This window comes from Vanellus vanellus (genome assembly GCF_965231255.1).
Source record: "Vanellus vanellus genome assembly, chromosome: 2".
NCBI classification, from domain to species: domain Eukaryota; kingdom Metazoa; phylum Chordata; class Aves; order Charadriiformes; family Charadriidae; genus Vanellus; species Vanellus vanellus.
Window position 1 is genome coordinate 10,601,597 of NC_138906.1, and position 23,388 is coordinate 10,624,984.

The following is a 23,388-nucleotide window of genomic DNA, read 5'->3' on the forward strand; positions in this document are numbered from 1 at the left end:
CATATTGTGAGGATATATTTAAACAGTGAAAATATGGCACCTGCAGTTAAGAATTTACAACTGCAATTGCAGGATGAAGAATAAAACTGTCTTTTCAGTTGTAATCATAATATTCTAAATTATACTAACATGTACCTTATTTTAAGTGCGTGTTTTCCCATTATTATCTACGGGAATGAGCTACAGTAAGCTTAACACCACCGCTCTGAAAGTGCATCCAGACAAATGTGGATTGTCCTAAAAATAGATATCGTATCTTTGCCACCAGTAAGCAAGCAAGAAATTTCCACTGAGAGAAAGAAAATTCAAGCTGTATGAACCAGCTAGCTCCCTAGGCATACACATATATATCCAGTTGTGTAAGGCTTTGTTCTTAATGTTAGCTTACTTGTTAGTATGCTATTTTTTTAAAAAATTATTCAGGAGAGCAAAAAAGACAAACCCTTTCATGATAAACAATGTAATTACACAAAAAGGGCTTTTGTAATTGTTCCTGTTTTCACCTGTGTTTCAAAACCTATTTTATATTGGGCACAGGTGCAAATGCTCAGATTGGGCCACAGAAGGACCAGCTGTAGTTGTTAGAGTAATGAATTCTCCTTTAAAGCAGCATGGGAAATAACTGTCCTACCAGCAGGCTACCCTGACACTATAATTTTTGTAATCTGCTAATGGTGTAGTTTCATAACTGATTTAGGGTGATCTTGGTCTGTGCTGTCATTGGAAGGAGCAATTCTTGTCCCTTTCCCATTGCTAAGTTCCCCCTTTCTATAGCTGAATCAGAAAATTAATCCAGTCACATTGAAAATCTTATTAGTTTCATTTGGATCAAATCTTGGATTTGGTGGATTATGCCACAAATCCTTATCTTAAGATGAAGAAGGATGAGGAAATGCATTACCTGGACAAGCATATGGCAGATTGAGGTTGTCCTAAAGTAGCCACAAAACTGCAGTCTTGAAAGATGGTGATTGCTTGAAAGGGGTGTTAGCAGGTGTAGGAATAGATTAGGGTAGTTTCTGGTGTCAGATATGTGCCAGACACAAACCGTGTAAACATGAGGTTATTCAAGCTCAAATGCATATAGTTTTGTTTCGCTGCCTTGCTCCTTCCATATGGGCCACCTAACTAGGTATATCTACAATGCAGTTCCCTGCATCCAAGCCTGTCGTGCAAGGCTCTCTTTTAAATCAGTGGAAGTCTAACCATCAGGTTAATAGAGTCTAAGGCACTGTCCATCTCATCCTAAAGCAGAAGCCTAAAGTGTATTAGATGAAATTTTTCTCTAAAAGTTTCTATTCCTCTCCCTTTGACTATAAACAGAGAGCAGGGTGACGGGCTCTGATGCAGATGTCTCTCTAAACTGAGAGAGAACTCTTCCTTGTTTGTCAGGGTTAAATCAGTGTTGCTATTTCAAAGTAATTTGAGAGAAGGGTATTTAACTAGGCATGCAGTATACGCAGTCCACTGCTGTGCTCTGGCCATGGTCAGGTAAGTAGAGTTCCTGAACAGGAATGGTATATTAAATTAACACTATATTACAAACAACAACATAATGCATTATAGGAACTGAGATTAAGATGTGGAATGGCAACCAACACATATCAATTGATAGTGTTGCAGCATAAGTTACAAGATCCAAAGTTTGCTGTCATCCTGGAAAGACCTCCAAATACTTCACTGTATTTGGCTCAGATACATATAATATTTTGTATGTTTAACAAGGCCTCAGAAAAAATGCATTAAGGTTTGTTTTAATAGCTAGGAGCACCCCACTGAGCTAGAAAAAGCAGCTAGAAATTAATTGTCCCTGAAAACAATTACCTTACACCGTGTATAAAAAAGAGTGTTAGCAGTGGGATGAACAGTAACAGTGCACACTACTACTGGTGCGATTGCTCCTGTGTCAGTGGCACAATACTTATACTTGCCAGTGTTTTCAATTTTTATAGATAATCATAGAATCATGGAATTGTCTAGGTTGGAAGGAACCTTTAAGATCATTGAGTCTATCAACCTAACACTGCCAAAACCACCACTAAACCATGTCCCTAAGCACCACATCTACCCATTGTTCAAGTACCTCCAGGGATGGCGACTCCACCACTTCCCTGGGCAGCCTGTTGCAGTGCTTGACAACCCCTCCTGTGAAGAACTTTTTCCTAATATCCAGGCTGAACCTACCCTGGTGTAACTTGAGGCCATTTCCTCTTGTCCTATTGCTTGTTACTAGTGAGAAGAGGTTGACCCCCACCTCACTACAACCTCCTTTTGGGTAGTTGTAGAGAGCGATAAGTTCTCCCCTCAACCTCCTTTTCTCCAGGCTAAACAACCCCAGTTCCCTCAGCCACTCCTCAGAAGACTTGTGCTCCAGACCCCTCACCAGCTTCATTGCCCTTCTCTGGACATGCTCCAGAATCTCAATGTCTTTCTTGTACTGAGGGGCCCAAAACTGAACACAGTACTCGAGGTGGGGCCTTACTAGTTCCGAGTACAGGGGAGCAATCAATTCCCTAGTCCTGCTCACCACACTATTCCTGATACAAGCCAGGATGCCATTGGCCTTCTTGGCCACCTAGGCACACTGCTGGCTGTCTACCAACACCCCCAGGTCCTTCTCCGCCAGGCAGCTTTCCAGCCACTCTTCACCAAGCTCTACGGCTGCATGGGGTTGTTGTGACCCAAGCGTAGGACCCGGCACTTGGCCTTGTTGAACTTCATACCATTGGCCTCAGCCCATTGATCCAGCCTGTCCAGATCTCTCTGTAGAGCCTTCCTACCCTCAAGCAGGTTAACATTCCCGCCTAACTTAGTGTCATCTGCAAACTTATTGAAGCTGCACTTAATCCCCTCATCCAGGTCATTGATAAAGATATTAAAGAGAAACAGTCCCAGTACTGAGCCCTGGGGAACACCACTTGTGACCTGCCACCAACTGGATTTAACTCCATTTACCAACACACTCCAGGTACAGCCATCCAACCAGTGTTTTACCCAGCAAAGAGTACACCCATCCAAGCCATGAGCAGCCAGTTTCTCCAGGAGAATGCTGTTAGAAAGTATTGAAGGGTTTACTGAAGTCCAGCTAAACAACATCCACAGCTTTTCCCTCATCCACTAAGCAGGTCACCTTGTCACAGAAGATCAGGTTTGTCAAGCAGGACCTGCCTTTCATGCACCCATGCTGGCTGGGCCTGATCACCTGGTTGTACTGCATGTGCCATGTAATGACACTCAGGATGATCTGTTCCATAACCTTCCCAGGCACCGAGGTCAGGCTGACAGGCCTTTAGTTCCCCAGATCCTCCTTCCGGCCCTTCTTGTAGATGGGTGTCACATTTCCTGTCTTCCAGTCAACTGGGACCTCCGTGGTTAGCCAGGACTGCTGATAAATGATGGAAAGTGTCTTGGCAAGCACTTCCGCCAGCTCCTTCAGTACCCTTGGGTGCATCCCATCCGGCCCCAGAGACTTGTGCGTGTCTAGGTGCTGTAGCAGGTCGCTCACCATTTCCCCGTGGATTATGGGGGCTTCATTCTGCTCCCCGCGCCTGTCTGCTAGCTCGGGGGGGGGGGGGGGGGGGGGGTGCTGGGTACTCGGGGAACAACTGGTTTTACTGTTAAAGACTGAGGCAAAGAAGGCATTAAGTACCTCAGCCTTTTCCTCATCCTTTGTCACTATGTTTCCACCCCCATCTAATAAAGGACAGAGATACAGAGATTATCCTTAGTCGTCCTTTTATTGTTCATGTATGTATAGAAACTTTTTTTGTTGTCCTTAACAGCAGTAGCCAGGTTAAGATAAACATAAAATAAACAGGTAAAAGGTGATTTTAACTGATAATTTTAGGGGATTTGTTTGTTGAATTCAAGTATTCATAGGTATTTATTCCAGAGTGTCACTCCTACTTCCAAGTATTCTTTCTTTAAAGTTGCCTAGTCAAAATTAAAGGCTGATCTTCAGGGAATAGAATTACAATTAGTATGTTAAAGCTAAGCAATTTACAACAAAGGAGAAAGAACAGAGGGAAAAGGAAATGTCCCTTGTTAAATATTTACCTTTTTTTGATGAAAACTGCCTTATAAATGGCAATGTAATACAAGTGTTCCTTAGATAAGGTCAGCATTCAGCACAGAGTTAAGTCTCCCACAGAGACTTACATTTCTTGGCACAGAAACTTTGATTATAAAAATTTCATATAGGAAATGCAAAGTGTCATAATGTGGGACTTTGATCAATGATGCTATCCTGATTTATAATTGTTTTTTTTAACGGTGATGCGCACAAAGCACTAATTTAAAAGCTCATTTTAGTTGCAACCTACCTCTTCCTTTTAATAACAAGAAAGTCATCTGATTACATTTTTTCAGTCATCCTTGTGTCACGTATTAGATAATCTCCTTATAGTTTAAAACTAAAAATGCTAATGGATTGGGGAAATGGGTTTCTGCTTTCATCCAGAATATCTGTCTTTTTTATGCTTGTCTTTTGGATCATTTATCTAAATAATAACCTTTAGTGCCCACTCCTTCCTCCCAATGAACTAAAAGACATTAATGATTAAAGTCAGTGAATACACGTCTTCTCCCTACTCTGATTTTGCCAGCTGAGGTTACCACTTTCAGATGCTTCTTTTTTTGGGGGAGGCGGGGAGCTACAGACATCCCCTTGCAGAGCTACACATATGGTGACTTCCATATTTGTCTCAATCAAAACAGCCTAAGTTAGCTTACTTAGTTAATGAGTATCACCAGTCAGCACTAACTGAAAGGACATTTTTCTCAGTAACAAAAAGAAAGCAATTATATGAAAAACTCAGCAAACAGCTTTCAGTCAGCAAATGTTGGGGCAGCCCCAGAAAAGAAGCAGTAATAAGCCCTTCCCTTGGGAAGGTGCTGTGGGCGGTAACTTCTTCAGCAGGCAAACCTGGAGATACAGGAGGATGTATTTGCATGGCCTTAGTCTCAGAATGAGGGAAGATAAGTCATTTTGCACAAAAGCAGCATGGAGAAGATAAATGACCAGCCCAAGGTCAGGTACAAAGATTGTGGAAATTGTGGGAGTAAGTGTCAGGACAGAGATTTTTCTAGAATATTTGTGTAGTTCAGTTTTCATCATTCCTGACATCTAAGCTGTATAAAGACCGAGCTTTCAGAAATTGCTTAGCACATACCCTCTGAGGAGAAAAAAAAACAAACAAACAAAAAAAAAAAAAACACTGAGATTCTAAGCAACAGGGATGCATCTTTAAAATACTGAGGAAATCACTTTCCTCACCTACCAATACCTTCTGAAATAGATGGAACTGAAGGACATTTGAAGAGCCAACAACTTTGTACTGCCTTGAGACTTTGGAAAACATTTTCCAGAGAGAAAGTATTCTTCCACAATCTCTTCCAGCAGCCCTTCCCTTTCATATAAGACCAAATTTCAGTTCTGCTAATCCCACTGGTGACAGTATGACATGGGAAGAAATACCTCAGTAGATGGATGCTGTGCTAGAGACTCACGGCAGTCTTCAAGTAACTTGCACTGTTCTGAGGCTCTCACTGCTTAGAATAAATTCATTCTGGCATAAAGCTTTCAATCTGCAAAGTCAAAAAAAGGCTGTGGATATAAAGCTATATTCTTACATGAATCAGACTGTTTTCTCCATTGATAAGAACAAAGAATGACCCTATGAGGTTAGTCTAAAAGTCTTTCTGGTGCTGCTTTGATATTTCCTGTGGTGATAAATAGCATAATATTCTCAATAGTTGCAAATTACAAAAGAGCCAGAATCTACCTATGTATATTATGTAGTCACTAAATCACATTTTCATGGCACGTGGGAGGTGACCAGGAGACAATAGCAGACAGACAGCTAAACAAATTGTATTCCGCTCATTCTGCAGAGGGGAAAAAAATAACCCATGAATAGAATTTAATAGGAAAGGAAACCTGTTAACAAAGATTATCTCAGCAGGAAGCAAAAATTTACTGAAGCAACAATTCTATATGAACTTTCATTTCCAGTGAATCATGCCATTATGTTCAATTTCATTCTAAATGCAAAACCTGCCCTTGCATCTTGTTCTCTGCTGCGGGATCACTGTCAAAACAAAGAACAATTACAAAATGTTCCCTCAATTCAGAGTTCCTATTCGGTAAATGACACCCATATGATGCAGAGATCTAAATGTGAAATTTATAAAATGGAAACTGGATTTCTCCCCTGTTCTGGTATTTACACAGCACAGGAAAGTTGGAAGAGTAGTTGACAGGAGTTTCTAATTATTCACATTTTAGGTTTTAAGAAGACTGTATTTACCTGGTACTTGAAGCCAAATAGGTAAATGTAAACTAATAAACCACAATATTCTAGGATAGCATCTGAAATATTTGTTATATTTATTTAGATATGGCATCACTAGATTTAAATGCTGAATTAGTCTGTTAAGCAGATATTTCTTTTAATATTACATTTTCTTGATAATTATATGTATATTTTGTCTGAAATATTGCTTTCATTCTTAGAAACTATTTTTACTTCACAAATAGGTGATAATAATTCTATTAGTATTTTTTTTGCAAAAGTAGCACACCCATTTTCACCCAAATTTGGGATTATGGAGTTCAGCAAAATACATGCTTTCCACATTTTACTTTGTGTTATGAAGTACTGAAGATGGCAAATATTGGCATTTTCTCACTTTGAAGATAAATGAAATCTCCCATTATTGGAAACCTCCGTTGCCCTGAATGACAAATTACATGATGAGACAGAAGGAAGATGCAAATCTTGGAGTTTTAAAAGCATCTAATATTTTCTCAAATTATATTCAGCTGTATTTATCTAGTATTCTGGCATGCTGCTGGATTACTGTTACCAATAAATCTATAAATAGAATGCAAAATGCATGTGAGCTGTCGGTGCATGAATAAAAAGCGGCCCAGCAATAAATTATAGAATAATATATAGTATAAAATGTAGCAAAAGGAATGCCTTGACAAATCAATGCAACATATTTTGTCACTGAGGGTGAAAGATTCATTATGCATCAGCCTTGAGAAAGCTGGATTTCTGAAGCATGGGTCATCTAGGACATATGATGTAATGACAGAATATGGAAACATGCATAGAAAGACAAAAATAATCTTCTGAATAATAAAACCATATTAAATTTTCAGGTAAAATGTAAGTCCTGTGTAGTACTTCATTGTTCAACAGAGGTCAGGAGTGTAACACCAAAGAACAAAATAATGAAGCCTGACTTCCTATGGATTTGGTCCCCACAGGATATTCAAGACTGACTGTTTTTCTGAAACTGGGTCACGTGTGCTGGCTTTCATTTGTGTTTTCTGGTATCTGCTCACCTTGTAGCACTTTGTTCAGCGGAGAAATTCTTTCCTCTACCCAGACACCTATTTTGATGAAACGGGGAAATTCAGTGTTTCGGGGAACTCCAGGCATCTGCCAGACACGACTGAAACTGGCACTAGATTTTGAGTTGGTGGGAGGAGAGGACACAGACCCAGGGCCAGACACACCAATCCAGCAGGTTGCATAAGCCTAACAGTACAGCAGAGAGACTAAAAATAAGACCAACCAATTGGTTTCCCTGCTGACAGCAGCAAACTGCCATGGGACATTTAATTCCCTCTGATCACATAAATGACAGGCGAGTTGTCACCTGCTGTGCCTGCGTCACCAGGCAGAGCCGTGAGGATCCATCCCTGTGGCAGGGGGCCACCGGTCCCAGCAGTCACATCACCTTGTCCCGCATGTCACTGGGGATGGACACCCCAAGAGAAGCTGGCACCAAACAGGGGCCATAGACAAGGATGTTATCTCTGTCATGCTCAGGAAGAGACACTTGAGCTTGGCAGGGTTGTAAAGGGATTAACATGGGGGAGTGGGTGGGCGGAGGAGAGGCCGGGGCGCTGATGTCCCTCAGACCCTGCGGCCTCACGAAACGTTTGGGAGAGCCTCGTGCCTCACGGGCGCTACGGCCTTATGACCACCGCCAGGGCTACGAGGGAGGAACTGTTCCCGTCCTTTCTGTAACATGAGGGACAAGCCTTACATTTTCTTAAATGTATTTTTTTAAAAAAAGAAGGAATCTCAACGGGTTTCGAGCGAGCGCCAGCCCGCCCGGGCTCACCTCCTCACAGCTGCGCCCGACTGAGGGGCCGCCCCGCCCGCCTGAGGGGCTGCCCCGCCGCCCGGCGGCCAACGCCTGACAGGGGGCGCTGCTGCCCCACATGGCGGCGGCGCGGCGGAAGAGGAAGGTCGGGTCTTCCCCAAGATGGCGGCGCCCAAGCGCGGCGTGGTTGGGGGAAAGATGAAGCGGCCGGCGGCCGCCCGCGCTCGCCGCGGCGGCGGTAAGCTGGACAGGCTGCGGCAGTCAGTGAGGGAGTTCGTGCAGGCAGCCGGCGACCGGCCGCCGCTGCCCCTGCTGAAAGACTCGGAGAAGCAGAACCGCAGGAGCCGCCGGGACGCGAGGAAGGAGAAACGCAGGCTCAAGCGGAGCCGCCGCCGCCGCCTCCAACGTGGGGAGCCCGTGGACGCCCCCGCCGCCCCGGCCAAGACGGCTCCGGCCAAGACGGCTCCGGCCAAGACGGCTCCGGCCAAGACGGCTCCTGCTGCCCGCCCCAAAGCACCGGCCTCGCCCGCCGCCGCCGCCGTCGTCGGAAAGCAGCGGCCGGCGCCGGCACCGCCACCCCACGCGACTCCCCCCGCCGCCGCGACCGCCTCGGCGCGGAAGCGGGCCCTGCTGGAGGCCAACGAGGAGGAGGAGAAGGAGATCCGGCGCCTGGAGCGGCGGCTGGGGCTGGGCAAGCGCCGCAAGAAGCAGGAGGAGACCGCGGTGGAGAAGCTGCCTCAGAGCTTCCTGCGGGACGGGCTGGGCTACGTGCTGGGCGCCCTGGGCTCCCGCGCCGGCCTCAGCAGGCTGTGCGAGAGCAGCGACGAGGACGAGGCCCAGCCAGAGGACCGGCCGGGGCCGCCGGAGGACGAGGAGGAGCCAGAGGAGGGGCCGGAGGACGCCTCCGACCCCTCTGAGGGGGATGATGTGGAAGGACGGTGGGAGAGCGAGAGCTCGTTCTCCACCCCGGAGGACGGCGGGGTGCCTGAGGCCAGCGAGCCCCCGGGCGAGGAGGAGGAGGAGGAGGAGGTAGGGTGTTCGCCTCAGATACCGCGAACCTGCTTCTCAAAGGACGTGCCAGAACCTGAACATAACATAATCTCTTTCGGCTCTTAGCAGAAGTGGTTAAAATTAGTATCTGTTGCAAAATGAGGTTTCACTGCTGGACGATGCCGGAGGTTTGGCCTGTGCCAGGTCTGGTACCTCGGGTGGAGGAGAGGGGGACAAATGGGTCGTTTAGCCCCCATGGCACTCAAACTGTTAGTACGTCTGCAGCTGATAAAACCAAGACCGAAGATGTCGGGTTTTAGTAACAATAGCTTAGAAGAAAATGTCATGTAAAGCAAAGAGGGGTTTTGCTGCTGTCAAGTTGGTCATAAGCGGTAACTTGTTGCATGCTTCTCTTCTGTGTGAAGTTGCTCCTTTGGCATTAGATGGTAAAATGTATACTTAACAAAAAGTTTGGTATATTAATCTTAAATAGAGGTATATATTTGTGTTCAAATAGTTAAAATACTAGTCTCATTTGGTATCTTAATTTTATTGTTTCCCCGTTAAGACTTGTGATCACAGTGCTACAAAGTATGTTCCACCTCAAGTAAGGAAAGCTCAGGAGACACTAGATGACAAGAAAAGAGAAGAATTGGGAAGACTGAAGAAAATGGTGAATGGTCTCATTAATAGGTAACATAATAAGGAAAGCCATTAATCTTTCTGGTTCAATGTGACAGTGCTCATCATTCAAAGAAAAGTGGCAAGGATGTGACTTTTCTCTTCACAAACTCATTTTAAGTTGGCAATCATGTCTGCTATACTTAATAATAATTATCCTTGTTGATATAAATTCTTCAAAGTTGGTCATTACAGAAGTTGAAAAATCTAGAATATAAATTTAAGATTGGGCTGAATTCCACAGACCAGTTGCCTGCAAGTGCTAGGTATAATTCACTAAGTGTCAGTTGGCGTATGCCCATAAAAAACCCTCATAGTGCGAGTTATAACCCCCCCCCAAAAAAATATTTTCTTTTTTTAATTAAATAAAATTTAATTTCTCCAGCACTACAGCTGAGGAGGAGCAAGACTTCATAGCTTAAAGTACTGAAGAACAGAAAAAGTGATGAACACTTTAATGCGTTTTAGAGTATTTTTAAAATAAGAAATTTCTTTTATCTATGTTATCTGTAAAATGCAGACTACAGTATGCCATTTGCTCAGTTGTTTAGAATTTGATATACCTTAAATGTTAGAAAAGTGCAAGGTATTTTCATATTTTATTTATCGAAAGATTGTGATGTGCCATAGTTACAATTGCAAAGAACAAAGTCTGTTTTCTCAATAAGACTGTTCAGTGAGACAGTAAGCACATTGACAGCACTCTGTAAATACTGCTGCTAATCTGTTTTTACATGTAAATATTTTTAAACACCACCACCCCCCAAAATTAAACATATGTTGTTTTGGTTTTTTTATCTTAGTGAACACAGCAAAATACAAGAGGTGTCTTCCAGTCATCTTCTCAATGTTTCTTCTTAAGCCAAGCATGTTTCTCTAAAAAGAATAGGTTGCTTATTGGGTAAATTGAAAATTGTGGAACCATATAAAGAGAAGAAAAAATGAACATTGGATATTATTTCTCAACAGGTTGAGTGAACCAAATTTGTCCTCCATTAGCGGACAGATGGAAGATCTCTACATGGCCAACAGCAGAAAGGACGTGAATGAAACTCTGACAGATACTCTCATGAATGCTTGTGTGACTGCAGTTGCCATGCCTGCAAGATTGATGATGGAGCACGTCCTTTTGGTCAGCATTCTTCATCATAATGTAGGAATTGAGGTAATTCTTGTGGCTGGGACTAATTTTGTTTAATAATACATGTTGTAGTGTTTATGTTTTGTTTGAATTGCCTTTTACCTTTTGATTGTGTGTCACTAAAAAGCACCTCTAGTTGAATTTCATTTTCTAGCATATTTGCTAGGTGTCCACAAGTGAAAGGTTTATCTGTCTGTTGGTTTATCTGATTAATTTATTTCCTCCATGAGTTACCACTGGTCAGTTAAAAAACATCTTTTTTTTTTTTTTTTTCATCAAAATCTTTCTACATCCATCCATCAAACTGATTTTTTTAAGCTTCAAGTTTTCTCCTCTTTAGGAGGAGATTAGTTACACTAATCCATTTCTGTCCTCTTGGGTACATGAGGCTACTCTTCTGGAACAATATGTATCCAGATAAGGAAGGTGCTACAGTTACAGAAATCCTTTTACGTTAGTGGAAAAAGTCCTTTTATTAAGCCAAATCATGCAGATCATCAGTGGAATTAACTAGGTGTATCAATGAATCCAGAATATCAAAAACTTCAAAAAGCATGGCAAATTTTTTTGGATGTTTTTCTTTTGTGTTTTTAAGCCTGATGAATGATTGAGATAAAATATCTCTTGCTCACTGTTAAGAAGAAACTGAAACTACTGATGTTAAAGAGAAGATTTTACCTAATTTGAAAGTGAAACTTTTCTCAGGAGACTGAGGTGTTTCAGCACCGTGTTCCCATAAATTTTTCTTTCTACATCTCAATGCAAAAGATGTATTAGTGCAAGTTCTTCAGTTTGTCGTGTAGTGACCTGAATGCTGTCTCTGGAACCATACAAAATATCAGATGTCTGCAATTACAGCAGCTTTCTCTATGCAGCCTTGCCATTAAATTTTTTTTTGTTCCTCTTTGCTGCTTGAAAGGCAGTTCTGACTGCAAATATAATATTACAATGCTGGTTTAGAAAGAGAAACACAATCTTTATAGAAGTTGAAACTTTGCAAAATACCTAGTAATACATTTTAGATATAGATATGATATTTATGATATATATCTATGATATACTGATAGATATTAGAAATAGATGGGCGATATCCAGACTGTCTTCTGTGCTACTGACTCGCTTACACAGCATCTTTGAACCTAAGACTGAGTATACCATAAAGCCTCATTATTTTTTCTGTAAAATAAGTGTAGAATATGCACTACACGGAAGTGTGATACCACAGCTGCATTTAAGATTAGTTTGAGCAATGCGGAATTTGAAATTCCAATAACTGTGCTTATGCATTTGTGCAGTATGATCATCAGCCAGCAAATATTAGCACCAAAATGATGAGGGGGAGTCTTGTTTGGCAGTTACATGTTCATTACCTGCCTATATTTTGGTATGCTTTCTAATTCTAGTCTTTAGCATCAGTTCTCTTTTCACAAATACAGAGATTCCAAAATTTCTTTTCCCAACTCTACCACTGACAAATGGCTAAGACTTATCTCCGCTTCAAAATCGGCCTAAGCTCATGCTCAGCAACTGTGCAAACTTGGTATATTTGGGGTTGTTTTACAATATTATTTCTTGCTGCCCTTTTAAGGGTTTTGTTCTGGAATGATGAACTCTGTGGTGCATTTGGTTTTTGACATGCAGCTTTTACTGGATGAATGACTAGCAGTAACAGCATGCTAGCCTGACAGCTGGGAAGATGCTAATAGGTGTCCATGAAAATTGCGTAAACAAATTCTGATGTATGTGTACTGTAAGTTCCCAACATTAGCTTTTCTTGCACAGACTTTAAAATGCAACTGGATGGCATATAGTAGGTGTAAATAACATATACTTTAAGAAAATGTCACACCGCTTAGATATTTGTATGTAGATGTAGAGCATCCATATTGGTTGAGAGAAGCAACAATATTTCTTTAAAATGAATCGTGGCAGTGCCTCAAAAATGAATGTTTTACCGGCGTCTGTAAAATCTACTTACGGTTAACTGCTGGATTTTATTTTTTTTTCCCCCTTAATGGAACTATTGCCAGGTTGGTGCTCACTTTTTGGAAGCTGTAGTGAAGAAATTTGATGAAATCTGTAAAAGTGATGCTGAAGGGAAAGAATGTGAAAATCTGCTTGCCTTGATTGCTCATCTGTATAACTTCCATGTGGTTCATTCCCTGCTGATCTTTGATATTCTGAAAAAGCTTGTTAGCATTTTCACTGAAAAAGAGATTGAGTTGATTTTATTTCTTCTGAAAAATGTGGGCTTTTCCTTAAGAAAAGATGATGCATTGGCTTTGAAGGAACTGATCACTGAAGCCCAGAAGAAAGCAAACACAGCAGAGAAGAAACTCCAGGATCAGACTAGGGTACGTGTGTGTTTTAGAGATTTTGTGCTATGAATAGACTTTATAAGCACTTGGATACATGTGTTAATTTACCAATATATTTTCTGCTATAATCTATTTATATTCTAAGTTACTGTTAGTGTTCAATTATTTGCATTCTTCTTGTCTGTCTTTCTCCATTAGTTCTTAGGACACAGACACCAAAATGCTTGTAGTAGGTGACACTAGGACTGTTTTCTGTCTTATGCAATGGACAGTGCTTCTGTTTCGTGATACTTTGTACATTCAAAAAATGGTCGCTAAGGAATGGTGTTTAGCAGATTAAGCTTTGAAGTGAAGATTGAACACAAATGAATGTGATAGGAGTTAAAGTAAATATCATTTTCTGTATTTGTATTAATGTAATCTAAATTTTGATGTATATTGGCAGCTGAGCTGCTTATTCTCACAGAACAGTAATTTCAAAGTACGCTCTCTACTTTATTAAATAAACAGCACTTAATCTACAGAAATATTTCTTTTCCCAATAGGTTCGTTTTATGCTAGAGACTATGTTGGCACTAAGGAATAATGACATGCGTAAGATTCCTGGTTATGATCCTGAACCAGTTGAAAAACTCCGCAAATTGCAAAGAACACTGGTGAGAACTTTCTTGACGTATGTAGCATAGCTATTCTTAAACCAGAAGTAATTATTTGTATTGTACATCAGCTTGATGGGCTATAGTATTTTTTAATTCATTTAACAGTCTGAAACTCACATGGACTAAAGTCACTTGTTAGATCGTTAAGTCAGCAGTCAACCAGCCTTCTGCAGAACAGTTTGAGAAAGAACTGAGCCAAAGACTTTGCCTCAGTCTTGAAAAAGACTTGAAAAATACTTGAAGAAGAGATTTGGGATGTTTAATGATTGTGCAGTAGAAATGAGTCATTATGACAAGTTCTTTTTTCCATAGATTTTGGATGCAGGCATCTGCTCCTAACTTCACCAGAATTATTTCGGAAGTCTAACACTTATGAAAACCTGGATGTTCTTTCTTGCTTGCTTTTTTTTTGGTGGAGAGAGGGCAGTTTGTCTAGAACAAGCCATTATAAAATGCATGAAAGTAATTGTCGCTGGATTGAGAATTAATTCATTTTCACAGGACTTGAATCTGGTGTTAGACTCCATGTATCTCCAACCTGAAAATCACACTACTTGTCTACAACACCTAAAGCATTTTATTTTTCAGAAATTTGTAAGTGCAGGATGTGTACATCAGTGATAATAGGTCAGGCAAAAATAAGATATGTAACCCAGTTCTGTTGAATTTCTTCTCTTAGATTTTCACAGTCCTCTTAGTATGCTTCTAGATTCTGTTGTTAAAAATTCTTATTTTATTCAAAGAGTTTAAACTTTCTATTGTTTGAATTGTACAAAACTTAAGGCAGTTTGCCATGTCATTTTATTTGATCACGAGTGTTTGAAAAGAAAATCATGACCAGATTGTAAGATGTTGCAACTGATTTTGAATGTCAGCATCAAGTCTGAATTCTAATCAAGTTTTATGATTGGAAGATGGCTACTTTTTAATTTATGTCTTTTAAAAAAAAATTAAAAAGCTTCTAAATGTAGATTTAAGCAACTTCTTATATTTAAGAAATTAGAGCATGTGGGAAACTTGTAAATTCTTCTCAGGTTGCTGACTGAAACTAAAGGTTGATCGAAGGAAACGAGAAGACCTTTATGGAGATTGTTATTTGTTTTAAAGTAATTTTAAGTAATTAAAGTTTTTGTTGGTTTGGGGGTTTTTGGTGGGTAAAGAAAGCTTCAGATAAAAGCTTTTGGGTTTTCTTGTATTTTGTTATTCAAGGTTCGTAGCAGTGGAAAAGAAACTCAACTCCGTGTCTCCTTGGAATCTCTCCTCAGTGCTGATCAGGTTGGTCGCTGGTGGATCGTAGGGTCATCCTGGAGTGGAACACCAATGATCAATGATACAAACAACAAGACTCAGCAAAAACTACATATAGGAAAGGTAAATCCAAGCAGTGCTAGTTATAATCTAAGTGTTTGTGATCTTTTGAATATTCTTTATACAGGTGAATGAGTTCATTTAAGAACCCACCAAAAAAAACCTTCATGGGCTCTTGTAAGACTAAGATTTTGGACTGTGAATTCTGCTGTTACACTTCTCAAAATGTTGTGCTCGTGCGCTTCATAACAGCTGTTATTACAAATACGGTATAGCTTGTTTTTTCTTATCCTGTGGAATTGCAAAAGTAACTTGTTATGTAAGTGGAAGGAGAGACTTGGCCTGAAATGGGTTTGCTGGTATGAATTCTGACAGGTCTGTCCGTGGTTGGCATATATCTAAGCTGGTTCTAAAAGTAGTGTGGTGAGATGGTCGTGGTGACTTGCATTAGAGATGCACATCTTAAAAATAATTGGCACAATTAAAATACATTAAAGTGTGCCTCTGGACAAAAGCTAAGGATCTTTGGATTGATGCTTCATAGTTTAGTGGAGATCTTCATTAACAATCTTATTAGAGTCTGCACAGAAATAGCTTTCTTAAAGCGTGCATAAATAAAACAGCATTTAGTTATTTTTTTCAGGTGAGTTCAAAGATAATGGAGCTTGCTCGTAAGCAGAGAATGAACACTGATATCAGAAGAAGTATTTTCTGTGCCTTGATGACAAGTGAAGACTTCCTGGATGCCTTTGAAAAGCTTCTTAAGTAAGTACAGACTAGCCCAGAAGACAGCCCAGAACTAAGAACAGCATTAGCTGGATTGGAAAAATAACATTGCTGGTCTGAGCTTAAGAGCATTTAATTGATAATACAATTAAAGAAGTGCATAGCTAGGGATCCACAAAGGGTAAAAGGGTAAGAGAAGGACCAAAACCCTGGTGTAAGGACTAGTAGGGGGCAGGCAGAAATGACTGGTAGTCAGAGGAAAGGAGTAGCCCCTGTTCTTGTCACTCGTGTCTATAACTGATCTACAGTATCTTCTGACTTAAGAAGACTGTATCTTTTTGCATTGAAGATGTGCATCCTGGTCTAGTGGATGGAAGTCTGTTGCAGGCTTCTTTCTTTAGAGGCAGACGAGAAGCCCCTTCAGAACATCTCTTGGTTTTGTCACTGGATTTCTGTACTACTGCCGCTTCCTTTACTTCTTACCACCTTGTTAAGCCATCTTGTAGGTCTCTGTCCGTACTTGCATGACCTGGTAGTGTTCTAGCAACCCCGCTTCCCTCTTGCAGAATTTATTAGCTTTGGATTTGCTCCAGGGTCACATTTCATGTTAAGACCTGTTTCCTTACCACTTGGCAAACAGCTCTTCAGAAGAAGATGTGATCAGGGAAAAGCTCAAACTAAGCTATTCTTTGTGTTTGTCAGAATATTAATTGTAAGTCTATAGTAACTGGGAGGGGAGAGATCAGGGCTGAACTTTCCTATTGCAGCCTTGTAATTCAAGGGAATTGTCTTACCAGGATGGCATGCAATTATTTAATTTGCTAACCAAACCAAAACAGACTTTGTAATAAAGTCAACTAATATTTGATTAAATGCCACTTCTGCAAAACACAGCTTGGATTTAAGACTGTGATGGAGTCATTCCAATATCTTAATATGGCCTGTTCAATTAAAAGAAATTAGCTGCTGTTGCTGCAGCTCTTGCCAAGACCTGGTAGTTCAATTTGCAAATTGATCCTTGACTCATCCATGCTATTTAAACTAGTATACAAATCTGTATACATACAGACTTGGCAGAAAAACTTTGTCTACAGATTGCCTGGTGTGCATTGATACTGATTTTTATACAGCAAACTTGGAGCAAGGAATTCTCAAATCTGCCCACATCTGGCAGAGAATAATGGAAAGTACACAAAAGTTTCAGTGAAGAAATTAACTTTAATGTGAGTATGCATTCCAGAGTGTATGGGAATTTATATTTGTATGTTTGATGTCCGTCTCACAAGGAGAGCCTGAGAAATACAGAAAGGAATATTTTAACTGCACTTGTTGATTTCATCAGCTGCTAGATCTCTGGCAGAGTGGAGGTGTGGTTAAGTGGTAATTTAAACCATTTTAAATCCATGCTGCTATAGTTCTGCTTGTTTTTCTCCTCCTTACATCAAAAGAAAGTAATTAGTTTGAAGCCAGAACAACTCCCTGAAGTGGCTCGGTTTGTGATTGCAGAAGTGTCAATGTGAAGGGAGGACTGGGAACATCACTGGAGACAAAGAGACGGGAGTGAGACTTGATCTATTTCATCAGCTGAAAGGATGCATCTCCTTCACGAACTGCAGATTCACACGAGAGGAAATGAATGCTGCTTAAGTTTGATGAAGGGGCAATTTTTAAGCATTGAGATGAGGGATTTGAGAAACTTTACACCTCACAAAAAATGGGAACTTGTAAAAGTCTTAGATATCCTGTTGTAGTGTGGTGTATAATTCAGGATAGCAAGTATGTGACTGTATCTACTAAAATCATTGAACTGACTTTTAAAAGTTGGGTTTGAGTATTGCTATTTTTGATCTAAAGGCAATTACAGTCTTGGGCTTCAGCTGATGGTAACTAACCTATTTATCACCAGCAGAAGCCTGCCTCTAAATAATCTGTATTTCAGAGGCAGTTCTCCCATATATAGGGGAAAATTCTTTAAGTGATCAAGACATACAAGTCCATGAGAGTATTTTAACTCATGAATGATTTAATAGGTGAGGTCACTGCATGTTAGATGTGGTAGATGTGGTACTTGGGGACATGGTTTAGTAGTGGTTTTGTCAGGTTAGGTTAATGGTTGGACTTGATGATCTTAAAGGTCCCTTCCAACCTCGGGAATTCTATGATTCTATGTTCTTTATCTAAGAATATCAAGTTTATGAAATCTGTACAGGTTTATGGTGAAGCTAAGCATTGAAAGACAATCCTGATTTAAATTTAGATGCTTAGGAATGTTAGGTCTGAAACGAGAAAATACTGCTAGGTCTGTGAAGACGTGAAAGTAAGAACAAAATTGAACATCAAAGTGCTGATTTACTCGGTTGCAACCATCTGGCAACACGAATATTTCCTAAATAAGCAAGTCATGATAGGAGTGATGATGAACAAGGAAAAGGAGAGTGTGCTGAATTAGTGATGTAACTTCACAAGTCATCTATTAAATGGATGTCCAGTGGTTGAAAACCTGTGCATTTAAGAAAAAAAAAAAAAAAAAACAAAAACAAAAAAAAAACACCAACTTTTGTTGCTCTGTAGTAAAATCAGGTAGAATTTGGCTGATGGGAGAGCAAGTGAATTATATCAGACACAGCACTTACAGTGGTGGTCTCTTTTGGAGAAGCAGGCTACTAGGTTTTCACTGCTCATTAGCAATCAGCCTAGAAATCATCTCAGATTTTTATATTGTGAAACCTTAAATTGTGGGGGTTTTGGCTGAAAGACAATATTTTGTCTGTTAATCTGCTATGTGTCTGTGATCAAATGCAATGGCAGATGTCTGGAGGTGTATATGAACGTTGGATATTAGAGTCAAGCAATGACAAACTGTACTCTACAGATGGTAGAGCAAGTTCCAGTGGAGTCAAACTTAGTTAGAAAATACACTTGAGTTATACTAATGCCATATGAAACTTGAGCTTGAAGCAATGAAAAGAATTTTGTTTGACATTTTTCAGATTATAATATGAAGCATTTTTCATTTTAATTAGTTTTAATGCTGCCAAGCATTTGACAGCCCTGGAAGCTAAATCAGATTATTCACAGAACAGGTGCATTGCGAGTTAGTTACCATTCCCTGCCAAAGTGTCTCAGGCCCCTTTTAGACTGGTCAGCTGTTCAGGCAGGAAGGCTGTTCAGTCCTTGGCCTTTATGCTGAGGCAACCAACATAAGCAGTCATTGATACTGACTGATTTCTTCAGGTTTGGGTTGGGTTTTTTTTAAGGTGGTTTGAAATCACTGACTTCATCCTCTTAGGCTACTGTCAAACAATAATGAATTTCAAGTATTATGTAGCCTGGAGTTGACGTAGAGATGAAGAGTTTCACATCACCAAGTAGGAAAAAATATCTTAAAATATTTTCTTATCCCTGCTAAGTGCCACAGAAGTGAAGGGCCCTGGACAGGTTTCTTTAAATAGGCTTATACTGATCCAAAGGCTGTTTTTCTTCCTATGACCATAGGTACAAGTGTGAGATAACTGCAACAGTGTCCTACATACAGTTTTTGTTTCACTAGTTAACCAATGTATTGGTACACCATGCAGCAGCTCTTGCTGCAGTACTGCTGCTATGTTCAAAGGCACAAAACTCCATTATGACAGTGCCCTCTCCTCTGTTTTACTTCCTGGAGAGCTACAAACATGGAGTGGGGCACCTCTCTTTCCCCAGGTGGTAATTATACTTGTGTCATTCCACTTCTGGCTGTTGAGATCTTGCTTTTGCAGCCACTCTTTTAACACCAATAATACTGTAGCATTTCTGTATTGCCATAGCAGGATACTGATTTAGCCCACAGTCTTAAGGGTTTGAGTCCACTCAGTGTTTTAAAGATTTTATAAGAACTTTCTAACAAGTAAAACTTAATGTGGTGTTTGGAGGAGTTTTTTTAAGTATTACGTTCGGATGCTGACTGTAGCTCTTACTTTGTGGCGGTAATTTTTTCCTTACTAAATGATTCTCATTATCTTGCTAAATTTTAGGCTTGGACTGAAAGATCAGCAGGAGAGAGAAATTGTTCATGTTATCCTTTACTGCTGCTTACAGGAGAAGACATATAACCCCTTCTACGCGTTTTTAGCGAACAAGTTTTGTGAATGTGAAAGACGATTCCAGGTGAAGAAAAATATGTTTCTACTTTGGTTTAGTGTCATTATTGTGGTTTGGGAGACAGTTATTAAATACCTGAAAATGAATGCATGCTTGTTAAGATCTTAATCCTGAGGAAAATTCTGCTGGTATTGCTCTGTGTTTGATAAGGCATGCTCATGGTCAGACCTGCATAGGAAATAAAATAATTACTGCAGAAGGTTTGCTTTGCTCTGTTTTACGCATTTGAAAAGAATTGAACAAAGTTTGATCAAGCATCTCTGTTAATTAACCGTGGGGTCATAAAGAATAGAAGGTTGAAAGGTTTTGTTATGTTGTTACTCATTTAAACAGTCATTTGATTTGTAGGATTTTTTTTCCTTTGTCACCTAGATAACGTTTCAGTTTAGTATTTGGGACAAAATCAGAGACTTAGAAAACCTGTCAGCTTCTGCTATCTCCAACTTGGTTTCACTGTTGGCTCACTTATTAAGGACAAAATCATTGCCACTTTCAGTTCTCAAGGTTGGTGTGCTTTCTTTTCAAAATACTTCTGTGTTTTCCTTGCATTTGCTAGTTCTGTGGAAAATGTGTTTTCTCTGTTACCTGGCTGGTACTTCAGCTATTCATGGTCATAAGCTAAGACAAAACTTTTCATAAAATTACCAGATTAATCCAATTCATTACGGTAATGCTATCATTTGGGGAAAAGAGAACCTGTGGTGCCCCAGGCATACAAGAAAGTCTACAATTCTATATCTGGAGCAGTTGTAAGATTATTTTCTTTAGAGTATCCAGAGTTGGAAATGAGGCCCCTTCATTAACAGGCTTTGTCAGTGGATTTTTTGCTATGCTTTTTAGCTGATGTTGATTTTTATTAGCCCAGAGAGAAATCTACTGAGCACTTGGATTCCAAATGGGGTCTCCATAGACTTTTATTAGAAGAATAATGAAATGTGTTAAATGGGCCATTATATGGATTGTCCTAGGTACTTCTGAAGTATTTATCTGAGAAATTATATCTGGTATTCTGGTACTAGTAGACTGGTTATTCCTTAGAAATTTCTCTGCTTTCCTTATTGATTGGCTTTGGGAGGCAGCATTCTCAGCTAATTCTTCTGTGCCAAACTTAAGACTCTGTATATATGTGGAAGGCCAGTTGGTGTGCTGAAAGCTGTTAATTTAGAAGAGAATTCAGCTGTTTGAAATACTTGAATTAATCAAATTATCCCTCTCTCTTTACTAGGTAATTGAATTCAGTGAACTAGATAAACCCAAAGTCCGTTTCTTGCGACAAGTATTAAGCATGCTGTTAACCAAAACAGATGCTGAAGAACTTAGTGACATTTTTGCGAGGTAAGTGATCAGAAAGATCTCCAGGGAACCCTTGGTGAGTAGTAATTAAGAAGATAAAAAGTTTGCTTATTTTCTTTGGAATTATACAGTGCCTTTTCCAAAGGTCAGCCATCCATCCCTTAAAAAGTAAGCTCTGCTGGGTGAGTGGAGGGGAAGCATATCTTTTGTTAGTACAGGCTCTGATATAGATACAACTGTGAGAAGTGTTACACAAAGTAAGGCTTTCAGATATTCAGTGTATCATTTTGATCATAGGATTTTCATGAACAGAGCTCTGTAATTACTTGCTTTTCTAATTGCTTTACTATCTGTGTGCAGCGGGATTCGCTCTCACAGCAGTCTTTGCTAGAAGGTGTCTTTAGTGTAAGAAGGAAAAATAAAGAAATACTAATGAGGGAAAGGTTTGGATAACTTTTTTTTTTTAAATCAACATTGTCTGGAAAATCTTTTTTTTTTTTTTTTTTTATATGGGATGGGTTGCCAGGATTGCTGGGAAATCTCCATCCTTGGAGATGCTTAGGATTCTGAGCAACCTGACCACACCTGGATGTTAGTCCAGCTTTAAACAGGTCAGACAAGATGATCTGCCGACATCCTTTCTGACTTACGTTATTCCACAATTCCATGATTTTGTTGCATTAAACTTGCAACGTTACATAAAGTTAAAGAAAATTAGGTGATGATGTTTCAACCGTTATGCTGCAACACAGGAAGCTCAAACACGGTGTTTGCTTCATTTTTTTCTGTAATGTAATCATTTACATAAAGCAAGTCTAAGGCTCAAATATTCCATTTTATTGTTGAGGGTCTATTGCATGTTGAGTGTGTTCGGGCTGCTTGCCAAACCAGTATAAGCTTGCTGGTAATTTGAAAGCCTCTTCAGAAAAAGCTCCTTTTATAGGTTGTATTTTTTTCTACATCTCTATTTGAAGAAGATAAAGAAAATAATTAAGAAATTTCTAAAACAGTGGAAGACTAAATACTGGTTTTGATCTGTATCTTTACAGGGTGTCTGACAACCCCAAACTGGGAATGCTGCGGGAAAGCTTGAAACTCTTCCTTACCCACTTCTTACTGAAAAATGTACAAGCCAAAAAAAGTCCCGAAGAAGCTAGCTTATTAAAAGAAAGAGTTGAACTAGCAACCAAGGCTTTGCAAGCAAAAGAATCCAAATTGAAGCTATAGTCTGTTTTTCTAATAAAACATACAGAAAAATTGAGCCTGTGTGAAGATGCAAAGCTTTGTTAGTCTTTCAGACCCAAATCATTGAGAATGAGGAGAGCCATGTTACTCTAAAGAATCTGGTTTTGGATGTAAATAGTTACTTTGCCCTACGCAGTAGTTACAGGTTTAATTGAAGGTGGTAGAGGGCCTTTTTGAAGAAAGGGAAAATGTATTTTTTTGTCACGTCCCTTTTTAGCATGAGTGCTTCATGTTGATGGTTAGTATCCGGAGAAGAGAATGAGTTTGTCTTCTATGATACTCCCAGTCAGCAGGAGCACTCTGCATTGCATATTCTAACCTTTCATTTAAAATGATAGCATAATACTGACTGCTGTCTGTTAAAGCAGCAGCCTTAACCAGAGGCTTTTGGTAACTAATCATTCTACTTGCCTGAAGGAACAGGCCACTAGATGGCCTGAGAACTGGTGAGTCAGTTTTGGAAGAAATCGACTTTTTTCTTAAAGTGTTGAAGTTATCTGCTAATTCTGTGAATTGTTTATCTGACTGTGGGTCAGGAAAAGATCTTCAATTGGATTCAAAGCTGTAGTAAAACGACTCGAAGATCTGACTTTGCCCAATTGTATTGGGTTTATAGATCACAGCATAGTTTTATTGCTTTTTTAGCCTGTTTTTCACAGCTTTAAAATTGGAGTTGCCTAATCACTTGGGTTAATCAGATTTTTCTAGGCATAAAGAATAATATCAATATGAGTCTTTCAATAAGAAAATAACTTTCTTAAGA

At 39.9% G+C, this 23,388-nt stretch overlaps 1 protein-coding gene across 1 annotated transcript; it reads left to right on the forward strand.

The window, feature by feature from the left end:
• Window positions 1-8,286: 8,286 nt before the first annotated feature.
• Window positions 8,287-22,829, forward strand: NOM1 (nucleolar protein with MIF4G domain 1; the record flags this gene model as incomplete). Its single annotated transcript, XM_082499360.1, has 11 exons — window positions 8,287-9,153; window positions 9,683-9,807; window positions 10,765-10,960; window positions 12,967-13,290; window positions 13,800-13,927; window positions 15,134-15,284; window positions 15,865-15,986; window positions 19,961-20,093; window positions 20,460-20,591; window positions 21,313-21,422; window positions 22,430-22,829. The coding sequence occupies 11 exons, from the start codon at window positions 8,287-8,289 to the stop codon at window positions 22,605-22,607; spliced, it is 2,466 nt and encodes an 821-aa protein (XP_082355486.1). The 3' UTR covers window positions 22,608-22,829.
• Window positions 22,830-23,388: the final 559 nt, after the last annotated feature.